This window comes from Galeopterus variegatus, unplaced genomic scaffold (assembly GCF_000696425.1).
Source record: "Galeopterus variegatus unplaced genomic scaffold, G_variegatus-3.0.2 Scaffold9213, whole genome shotgun sequence".
NCBI classification, from domain to species: Eukaryota; Metazoa; Chordata; class Mammalia; order Dermoptera; family Cynocephalidae; genus Galeopterus; species Galeopterus variegatus.
Window position 1 is genome coordinate 32,230 of NW_007735324.1, and position 11,828 is coordinate 44,057.

Consider the following 11,828-nt stretch of genomic DNA (forward strand, 5'->3'; position numbering starts at 1 on the left):
GAGGGAGGAAGGAAGGAGTAAAGAACAATCACAATAATATGTTGAACTTTCAGAAGGAGAGAACAGAATTGTGATTACTAGAGGCAGGAGAAGGGAAAGGGGAAAGCGAGAAATTAATAGACAAAAAAATAGCTAGTTAGGAAAAATAAGTCCTATCAATTTACAGTTGAGCTAAGCAGCTATAACTAACACTGCATGTTATCAAATGGCTAGATCAATTGTCCTTAACACAATGAAATGATTACGTTTCATAATGATGAATATGCTAATTATCCTGATTGGATCATCACACATTGTACACAAGTACTGATATTCAACTGTATATCCTACAAATATGTATAATCAATTATGCTTCAATTAAAACAAACAAACAAACAAAAAACTTGCCTTTTGAAGGCAGCATTCCACAGCCAGCTTTGAATAGAAACCTAAATGGGGGGGTGGGGGGCGCATGGCTCACTCAGGAGAGTGTGGTGCTGATAACACCAAGGCCATGGGTTCGGACCCCTATACAGGGATGGCCGGTTAGCTCAATGGGTGAGCATGGTGCTGACAACCCCAAGTCACGGGTTAAGATCCCCTTAAAAAAAAAAAAAAAAAAACTAAACAGGGGATTACGTGACTCAGGCTGCCCCTCTATGTCCCTTTTATCAAACTCCTAATGATTTGGTCTGTTTATTTTCCCTTCTGATCCAGAAGCTCCATGAAGGCAGGAACTGGACTTGTTCGGTTTACCACTGTAGGACCAGAACCTGGAACGATATTTGGCACTCAGTGGGCGCTCAGTGAAGATCTTCTTCTGCACGGCTCCGGGCTGGGAACTGGGCAAGTGATGAAGAAAGAAGGGAAACACATTAAATCTACTGTGTCTCACAAGAGAGTAGGATGGAAATTAGAGACAGAATCATAAAGAGGCCCCCACTGACATCAAAGGCTCAGGTTGTAGCACAGGTCCCACCCTGGCTGGACACCGTCATTCAGAGAGTCAAGTTAAAGCCCTTGGCTGAGTGCTCCAGAAGCTGAATACCATGAACACATTTGTGATGCCTCCATCTCCCCACTTCCATACACCTTTGATGCCAGCTGACATTTTCTTTAATCACATCAGAAAAATAAATGATGTCACCATGGCAGACATCTCAAAATAGCAAAAAAGCAAGTCTGTTCCAAAATGGGCCACATTCAGTATTACATAAGCCTTGATGCTTTGGGCAAAAATCACATTTTCAGAAGTCTGGCTGGGACACAGTGAACTAATGGAAAAAGCACTCGGCACAGAGACAGGGAAATTGGATTCCAGTTGCAGCTTTGCTACTGTATCTTTGTCCTTGAGCAAATCATTCCACTGCCCTGGGCCTCACTTTCTGCATCTGTAAAAGGAGAATGTTTTCCTGAAGGAGACAGAGGTACCTCCTAGTTCTAAAATCAAAGATCACACTGTCCACTCAGGGACAATCTCTGACAGCCCTCCCGGTTGCCTCTTCAATGTCACTCTCCTCCAGCCACCACCACAAATCTTGACATTCCTCCTCATTCCCCCAGTGTGGCCTCTCCACATAGAAAAATCTGTTCTCTAATGTGTTATCAGCTTGAAACTGTGGCTTGTGTTTAAGCACTTATTAAAACGACCCTGGGTTTGGACGGGGCATGCTCATGGGTGTGCTTTACTCTTCCTAGGTCTCTATCTAGCTCATCACAGGTACTCACTTAGGACTTTCTAACCTTCCTGCACAAGAGTATATAAGTAAATTTGAGATCACTGTTATTACACTCAAATTCTCCAAACCCCAGGAGACCAACTGAGCCAGCAATTCAGCTACTAAGTCCATCCTCTCTTGTTAAGGGATACCTTACTGTAAGGTTGCCAGGATTGATTTACCTGATTAGGGGCAGTACTACCAAACCGCTCTGAATACTCTTCAATAAGTAAATACCTATTTCAGTAGGACTTTTAAAGTTATACTGACTTTGTGAAGACAATGAACAACTTCTTTCTTGGATTTGCACTCCAAAACACACACATACCTCTCTATCGAGGTACGATGAGACTCATCAGTACAAAATATTGCCAATTCAAACAACCTCCTCTGTTACAGAGTATATGCAAGCATATGACTTCTATAAACCAAGTTAATTCAACCTAGATAGCCAGAAGCAGCCCTGGAGTCTTATATTTCAGCTTGAAAGAAAGGATTTTTATAGTTGAGAGAAAAACTACTAAGCCAGAAAGCCTTATGTGAATATTAGATGTCTGCACTTTTTTAAACCAAATCTACCATCTGTGTTTCAAAGGGTCCCAAGTTTAAGTCAATTTTTAATGGGATGGTAACAACCTACTTTCTATCACATACGGGCCTCAAGAGCTCATATGGAGGTATCTGGCAGGGGACCACAGCTCCTGGTATGTTCCATGGCCAAATAGGGTCTTCCCTTATCAGAAAGGCCACTTCTTTGGTGGAAGGCATAGCTCTCTGAGGGAGCAGAGAGGAGAGAAGGGGTATGGTCCAGCCAGGCAGATCCAGTCACATCACCCCAGTATCAACAGGGGCAGCAGATGGGCAGCTGGCTCTGCATCCCCATTCAGATGGTGGAGTGGGGGCTGGGGGACCAGACACTATACATAGACATGGAGGGTGCTGTCCATAGTCGCGCTCTCAGACCAAGAGCTGCAGTGTCCTTCCTGGAAACAAGACTCTTTAGTCCTATACTTTATGTACAAAAAGAGTGATTATTTGAGGCTTGAATACAGAAACTAATGGGAAGGACCCAAATGAAGGCTTAAAAAATGAAGACTTTATGCTTAAAAGTTTAAGGCAATTTCTCTGTATTTTTATTCAAAGTGGTTTTTTTGAATATCATGGCTGTTTTGTTAGTCCAAAAATGGTACACTTAAAAATCAACTTGTAGTTGATCCTCAAGTATACTCACAAAAACGTGAACAAAGGTATATAAGGATATTAACTGAGGCACTATGTGTAATATTAGGAAAGTCAAACTATGTATTCATCAATAGCAAACTAGTAAAATCAACCATCATACATCCAAGCCATGAAATACCATGCAACAATCAAAAGGAATGGCATAATTCTGTATTAAGTGCACAAAAGATGCCTGAGACTAATTGCGTTAAATCAAAAACAACTCCACACCCAGGCAGCAGGTAGTATGTATCATGATTCCATTTGGAAAAACATAGAAACTCTGTGTGCATACATTTCACATGATTGTGTGCACAAAGGAAAGGTCTGGAAAGACATTTACTGAATTTAACAGTGTCTGTCTCTGGAGGATGGGGTGGGGTATGTGTGGAGAAGAGGGGGAATTTTTAGTACATACAATTCTATCCTGTTAAACTTTTTTTTTCCTACTAGTATGTATTAGTTTTTCAATTGATGCCCATGTGACGCCTTGGATTAACCAAAACACATTAGCATAATTCATCCATGCATGGCCCACCTCCATATAATTAATTAACTAGCTATTTTTAATAATAAAGCACCCTACAACCTATCACCCCAAATAAAAGCTAGATCCTTAATAATAATTTACATCCAACTATAAGACCCCCACTTCCATTGTCTTGTCCTCTCACACTCCAGGCAACCACTACTCCAAATCCCTCATTATTACTTGGGTAATTAATAAATAAAATACGACAAATAAATAAATGCAAAAAATTGATTTGGTTGCCTTTTAAACTCACTGCTCTTGAGTCAAACACAATGTTGCAAATTTAATTCTATGCTTTTCTCTGCACATACAGCAACCCCATCTGCCATTTTTCCTGCAGTGCAGTGTAGGTCACCCTGGTGGCTGTTAACTAGCCAAGACACTAACTTCCCACCAAGAAACACCAGAAGCCAAAAGAGAAACATTTTTCGTTTTAGAGAGATCATTTTTCTAGGAGCAAAGTAAATCAGTAGCTGATTTAAATCCATCCTAACTATGTAATTTAAAAATGTCTAGTCTCAACAGAAAATATATACAGACTTCCCCTAAAGGTGGAGATGGTAAGCAAATAATGATCTCTTTAATGCCCAGGGTTTCTCAAGAAGTTTTAATTATTACACTTTAAGAGACAATAGAAGATTTCCAGAGGGCAAAGAAACAATGAAATTAAATCAATCTCTATAGAATAACTCAAACTATTTGGAAACCTACCTTCTAGCATGTTTTAGTCTATCAATTTTTATGTCCCTTGGTTCCATGGACTCTGAACATCCATTTAAAATGAGATCCAACATTCCGCATTTGGGAAATACACTGAATTGTTATGTAGATTTTTTCTGGTTTGGGTTAAATCCATATTTATTGATAAGAAAATGCTTCCCCAAGTATGATGACTTTTCAAGTAACAGCTTCTATGATCACCTATAACTTGTGAAAACCAGTGTCAAGTCTTTGCAAGTGAGCAAGACTTATTCTAACATAACACATCATTTGACTAAAAGAAAATCCTCACACTTAAATCAGAGAAGTACAGCAAAATCAGAAAAGTCTTTCCTCTGGGTTTCCTAATGCCTGCTTCTTCCGAATATAACTTACCATTAAATGGGTTCTCAGCTATAAACATTTAATTAACATGGGTGTATAATCCAAAATGGCAAATAAGCCAAAATTATTTGTATTTGGAGCACATTTTTCTGCTAAATAGGACAGCATCTCACATTCTTGACTTTATTACGTGGAGGCTGTCTGAAAGGAATGGCTCGCCCATCAGGCCCTCTCTGCCTTCCCTTTCAACTCGCCCTTGTGCACCACTCAGGGCTGGCAGTGGATCCCACGTGGGTAGGCTGTGCTACTCCCCTCTAAAAACATTATATGTGATTTACAGCTTCCAAGGTGAGAAGGAATGAGATATTTTGACTTTAATGCTGCTGGTTGCAGAAGGTAATAATATCAAAGCCTCATGCCTCCTGATTCGACTACATCAGTGAGAAATGCAGCCACAGCACTTGCAAATAATAAAAACCAAATCTTGCTTCACATTTGCTTTTACTTTGGGGGAGGAGGGAAAAAGCCCCTGGGGTCATCCTGCTCCGCACCACTTACTCCTCTTTCCTAAGAAGCTCCTCCTCTGACTCTGTCAGGCGCTGCCTCAGCGCAGCTATCATTTCCACGGCCACGTCCACCTGTCGATTCAGGGCCCGCTCTCGTCTCTGAACTTCTTGCTTTTTCTGAGTCAGCTGCACAAAAGCTGCCCGGACTTCCAACAGTTCGGCAGTTTTCTGGGCCAACTCTTTGGTGAGTTTATCAATTCTCTTCTCGATGGTTCTATCCACAGCCTCGACCATCCGATTGAATTTTTCTCTGATATGTGCTTCAAAAGCAGCTTTGGTGTCTGAGGTGGGAAGTCCGGGACTTGCCCGTGGCCCATCCAGTGAGTCTGCACGTAGGTCCATTGCAGTGTAGGTCTGCATGTAGGACACAGGCCTCTCTGCCACCACCTCAAATGGCTTCCTGTCCTTGGAGTGTTCATGTGAGATGCTGTACAAGTTAACATAGCTCGGTTTCTGCTTTACCACGTTGCCACTGCTCTGCAATTTTCCCTGTTTCAGGAGTTCTGAGGAAGTGACAAGGTCTGTGTCTTTGAGAGCTGGAAAGAGGCTGCATTTTGTCAAGAGGGTTCTTTCTTCGTAGCTGTGACTGAATTCCAGATGGGCCCTCAAGGATGACAAGCTTCTAAATCTGGTATGGTCTCCACACCTCGGGCAGCAGAATGGCAGGCACACAGCAACATTCTCAAAGGATTCCTGCCAGGGATATCTGCTTTCCTCAAAAGCCTTCTGTTGCATTACTCTAAAAGTCCTGGGTGGCAGGAAAAAAAACAAAAACAAAAAGAGGTAGTTTACATGTCCGTTGAAAAAAATGCTACTGAAATAATTGCTACTCACCTCCATGAGGGCAGAGGCTTTTTTGTTTTAAGTGACTTCTGCATATAATAATTTATATTGCAATTAAAACCTACAGCCCATGGGCCAACTCCAGCGACATCCATTTCTGTATTGTCTACTGCTGCTTTGCACAATGAATGAGCAGTTGAGAAAGAGATTCTATGGCCTGAAAAGCCAAAAATATTTACTACCTTAGAAAAAGTTTGCCAACCCCTGCCTAGAATAAAAAAGGTGGGTAACGTTCCCTCTTCACAGATGAGAAAATTAAGGCAAGGAAGTACAGCAGTTAATCCAAGTCAGATGGAAAGTGGCAGATCCAGAAGTGGAATTCAAGTTTCTTGCCCTCCTCAATTTAGTACACTGAATGCAAAACCATGCCCTATTTTACTAATACAATCCTGATAAGCAAGAATACCAAAAAAAAAAAAAAAAAAAAAAAAAAAAAAAAAAAAAAAAAANCCAAATCTACCATCTGCGTTTCAAAGGGTCCCAAGTTTAAGTTAATTTTTAATGGGATGGTAACAACCTACTTTCTATCACATACGGGCCTCGAGAGCTCATATGGAGGTATCTGGCAGGGGACCACAGCTCCTGGTATGTTCCATGGCCAAATAGGGTCTTCCCTTATCAGAAAGGCCACTTCTTTGGTGGAAGGCATAGCTCTCTGAGGGAGCAGAGAGGAGAGAAGGGGTATGGTCCAGCCAGGCAGATCCAGTCACATCACCCCAGTATCAACAGGGGCAGCAGATGGGCAGCTGGCTCTGCATCCCCATTCAGATGGCGGAGTGGGGGCTGGGGGACCAGACACTATACATAGACATGGAGGGTGCTGTCCATAGTCGCGCTCTCAGACCAAGAGCTGCAGTGTCCTTCCTGGAAACAAGACTCTTTAGTCCTATACTTTATGTACAAAAAGAGTGATTATTTGAGGCTTGAATACAGAAACTAATGGGAAGGACCCAAATGAAGGCTTAAAAAATGAAGACTTTATGCTTAAAAGTTTAAGGCAATTTCTCTGTATTTTTATTCAAAGTGGTTTTTTTGAATATCATGGCTGTTTTGTTAGTCCAAAAATGGTACACTTAAAAATCAACTTGTAGTTGATCCTCAAGTATACTCACAAAAACGTGAACAAAGGTATATAAGGATATTAACTGAGGCACTATGTGTAATATTAGGAAAGTCAAACTATGTATTCATCAATAGCAAACTAGTAAAATCAACCATCATACATCCAAGCCATGAAATACCATGCAACAATCAAAAGGAATGGCATAATTCTGTATTAAGTGCACAAAAGATGCCTGAGACTAATTGCGTTAAATCAAAAACAACTCCACACCCAGGCAGCAGGTAGTATGTATCATGATTCCATTTGGAAAAACATAGAAACTCTGTGTGCATACATTTCACATGATTGTGTGCACAAAGGAAAGGTCTGGAAAGACATTTACTGAATTTAACAGTGTCTGTCTCTGGAGGATGGGGTGGGGTATGTGTGGAGAAGAGGGGGAATTTTTAGTACATACAATTCTATCCTGTTAAACTTTTTTTTTCCTACTAGTATGTATTAGTTTTTCAATTGATGCCCAGGGTATGTGTGGAGAAGAGGGGGAATTTTTAGTACATACAATTCTATCCTGTTAAACTTTTTTTTTCCTACTAGTATGTATTTTTCAATTGATGCCCGTGTGACGCCTTGGATTAACCAAAACACATTAGCATAATTCATCCATGCATGGCCCACCTCCATATAATTAATTAACTAGCTATTTTTAATAATAAAGCACCCTACAACCTATCACCCCAAATAAAAGCTAGATCCTTAATAATAATTTACATCCAACTATAAGACCCCCACTTCCATTGTCTTGTCCTCTCACACTCCAGGCAACCACTACTCCAAATCCCTCATTATTACTTGGGTAATTAATAAATAAAATACGACAAATAAATAAATGCAAAAAATTGATTTGGTTGCCTTTTAAACTCACTGCTCTTGAGTCAAACACAATGTTGCAAATTTAATTCTATGCTTTTCTCTGCACATACAGCAACCCCATCTGCCATTTTTCCTGCAGTGCAGTGTAGGTCACCCTGGTGGCTGTTAACTAGCCAAGACACTAACTTCCCACCAAGAAACACCAGAAGCCAAAAGAGAAACATTTTTCGTTTTAGAGAGATCATTTTTCTAGGAGCAAAGTAAATCAGTAGCTGATTTAAATCCATCCTAACTATGTAATTTAAAAATGTCTAGTCTCAACAGAAAATATATACAGACTTCCCCTAAAGGTGGAGATGGTAAGCAAATAATGATCTCTTTAATGCCCAGGGTTTCTCAAGAAGTTTTAATTATTACACTTTAAGAGACAATAGAAGATTTCCAGAGGGCAAAGAAACAATGAAATTAAATCAATCTCTATAGAATAACTCAAACTATTTGGAAACCTACCTTCTAGCATGTTTTAGTCTATCAATTTTTATGTCCCTTGGTTCCATGGACTCTGAACATCCATTTAAAATGAGATCCAACATTCCGCATTTGGGAAATACACTGAATTGTTATGTAGATTTTTTCTGGTTTGGGTTAAATCCATATTTATTGATAAGAAAATGCTTCCCCAAGTATGATGACTTTTCAAGTAACAGCTTCTATGATCACCTATAACTTGTGAAAACCAGTGTCAAGTCTTTGCAAGTGAGCAAGACTTATTCTAACATAACACATCATTTGACTAAAAGAAAATCCTCACACTTAAATCAGAGAAGTACAGCAAAATCAGAAAAGTCTTTCCTCTGGGTTTCCTAATGCCTGCTTCTTCCGAATATAACTTACCATTAAATGGGTTCTCAGCTATAAACATTTAATTAACATGGGTGTATAATCCAAAATGGCAAATAAGCCAAAATTATTTGTATTTGGAGCACATTTTTCTGCTAAATAGGACAGCATCTCACATTCTTGACTTTATTACGTGGAGGCTGTCTGAAAGGAATGGCTCGCCCATCAGGCCCTCTCTGCCTTCCCTTTCAACTCGCCCTTGTGCACCACTCAGGGCTGGCAGTGGATCCCACGTGGGTAGGCTGTGCTACTCCCCTCTAAAAACATTATATGTGATTTACAGCTTCCAAGGTGAGAAGGAATGAGATATTTTGACTTTAATGCTGCTGGTTGCAGAAGGTAATAGTATCAAAGCCTCATGCCTCCTGATTCGACTACATCAGTGAGAAATGCAGCCACAGCATCTTCCAAGGTGAGAAGGAATGAGATATTTTGACTTTAATGCTGCTGGTTGCAGAAGGTAATAATATCAAAGCCTCATGCCTCCTGATTCGACTACATCAGTGAGAAATGCAGCCACAGCACTTGCAAATAATAAAAACCAAATCTTGCTTCACATTTGCTTTTACTTTGGGGGAGGAGGGAAAAAGCCCCTGGGGTCATCCTGCTCCGCACCACTTACTCCTCTTTCCTAAGAAGCTCCTCCTCTGACTCTGTCAGGCGCTGCCTCAGCGCAGCTATCATTTCCACGGCCACGTCCACCTGTCGATTCAGGGCCCGCTCTCGTCTCTGAACTTCTTGCTTTTTCTGAGTCAGCTGCACAAAAGCTGCCCGGACTTCCAACAGTTCGGCAGTTTTCTGGGCCAACTCTTTGGTGAGTTTATCAATTCTCTTCTCGATGGTTCTATCCACAGCCTCGACCATCCGATTGAATTTTTCTCTGATATGTGCTTCAAAAGCAGCTTTGGTGTCTGAGGTGGGAAGTCCGGGACTTGCCCGTGGCCCATCCAGTGAGTCTGCACGTAGGTCCATTGCAGTGTAGGTCTGCATGTAGGACACAGGCCTCTCTGCCACCACCTCAAATGGCTTCCTGTCCTTGGAGTGTTCATGTGAGATGCTGTACAAGTTAACATAGCTCGGTTTCTGCTTTACCACGTTGCCACTGCTCTGCAATTTTCCCTGTTTCAGGAGTTCTGAGGAAGTGACAAGGTCTGTGTCTTTGAGAGCTGGAAAGAGGCTGCATTTTGTCAAGAGGGTTCTTTCTTCGTAGCTGTGACTGAATTCCAGATGGGCCCTCAAGGATGACAAGCTTCTAAATCTGGTATGGTCTCCACACCTCGGGCAGCAGAATGGCAGGCACACAGCAACATTCTCAAAGGATTCCTGCCAGGGATATCTGCTTTCCTCAAAAGCCTTCTGTTGCATTACTCTAAAAGTCCTGGGTGGCAGGAAAAAAAACAAAAACAAAAAGAGGTAGTTTACATGTCCGTTGAAAAAAATGCTACTGAAATAATTGCTACTCACCTCCATGAGGGCAGAGGCTTTTTTGTTTTAAGTGACTTCTGCATATAATAATTTATATTGCAATTAAAACCTACAGCCCATGGGCCAACTCCAGCGACATCCATTTCTGTATTGTCTACTGCTGCTTTGCACAATGAATGAGCAGTTGAGAAAGAGATTCTATGGCCTGAAAAGCCAAAAATATTTACTACCTTAGAAAAAGTTTGCCAACCCCTGCCTAGAATAAAAAAGGTGGGTAACGTTCCCTCTTCACAGATGAGAAAATTAAGGCAAGGAAGTACAGCAGTTAATCCAAGTCAGATGGAAAGTGGCAGATCCAGAAGTGGAATTCAAGTTTCTTGCCCTCCTCAATTTAGTACACTGAATGCAAAACCATGCCCTATTTTACTAATACAATCCTGATAAGCAAGAATACCAAAAAAAAAAAAAAAAAAAAAAAAAGAAGAAGAAGAAGAAGAAAACTCACATAAATTGTCGAAATAGATTCTAAGAGAGCAAGCTCAGCAATCTTTCCAAAAATATACAAGAGATTACAAGCTAGGCACGGGGGCAAAAAGCAATCAGCTGAAAAACTGTCAACCTTAGATTTTCGCCATTAATTTTTTTCCTTTAATTACTGCTGTGATGACATGGATCAAAGTGTTATCATAACATGATCCCCATGCTCCAGTTTTATTGCAATTTGGGGACCCAATATGTCAAGTATCTTTTGAGGTAAGTGCGGCCACGGCCAAAGTTTTTTTATAATAGAGTGTTCTGGATGGATTTGTCTTGTCTCCGGTCCTGTTTTAACATGGCAACCTCTAGAGATAGCCAATGCCTGAACCAGGTAAGTATCAGCATAACTCTTTTAATAACAGGAAGTTCTTTCTTTGTAGGAATCTATCATCATCGCCCTAGCAACAGATAACTGCTGGCAACCCAATTCTGTAAGCAGTGCATAACGATTCCCTCCAGGAACGGTTTCTACTTCAATGGAACAAGCATTGGGCCCCCAAATGAGGGAGCTCAGCTGGGGTTTTAGAGTGAAAAGTATCCTCACTTTATTATTGTTATTATTATTGGGTCCTCAGCCTCTTCAAAAGCAGAGGTGCAAACGGTCCCCAGCCAGCTAGCTAGGAGGGCAAAGCGTCCAGGTTAATAAGCCTCTGGCCCCCAGAGACGGGAACCTCTGCCCATGCTACAGCGGGATGTTCAGCCGCTGGTTTTACGGGGATGAGATGCAAACCTTGGCCCAGCGCAGGGCCGAAGATGCTGGCAAGAGGTGAAGAAAGGGGACTTCGGGATTCTAGGGAGGCAAGAGAAAGGGGTGGCATCCCCAGCCGGGAAATGGGTAAGCACGAGCTCGCACGGGCCCAGCGGAAGCCCCAGTGCACCGGCTAAGCGGAAAAGCCCTACTTTACTCTGCCAGAGCAGGGCAGGCTGGCAATGACCCTGCTCGGGGGTCCCAGCTGTACCCGCTCCCGCTCCGCTCGTGCCAGCCCGCGGGTGCCGGCGTGGATTCGTGCGCACACGAGTTCCTGCAGGAGGGGGGCCGAGAAGCCAGTTGTCCCAACTCCCCGCCGTGCCGCGGCCACCGGGACGCCCTCCCCAGTCCCGGCCGGCCCCCTCCGCCACTGCCCCCGGGC

The 11,828-nt window shown here is 42.0% G+C and overlaps 2 protein-coding genes across 2 annotated transcripts in view; both read right to left on the minus strand.

The window, feature by feature from the left end:
* Positions 1-5,805, minus strand: part of ZNF365 (zinc finger protein 365) — a 26,795-nt gene extending 20,990 nt beyond the window's left edge. The window contains exon 1 of the mRNA XM_008593478.1: positions 5,053-5,805. Within this exon, the coding sequence (XP_008591700.1) occupies positions 5,053-5,795 (743 nt within the window). The 5' untranslated portion in view covers positions 5,796-5,805. The remainder of the gene's footprint in view (positions 1-5,052) is intronic.
* Positions 5,806-9,327: 3,522 nt separating this feature from the next.
* On the minus strand, positions 9,328-10,109 carry LOC103609118 (protein ZNF365). Its single transcript, XM_008593479.1, has one exon. The coding sequence runs from the start codon at positions 10,099-10,101 to the stop codon at positions 9,355-9,357; it is 747 nt and encodes a 248-aa protein (XP_008591701.1). The 5' UTR covers positions 10,102-10,109; the 3' UTR covers positions 9,328-9,354.
* Between the last annotated feature and the right edge of the window lie 1,719 nt (positions 10,110-11,828).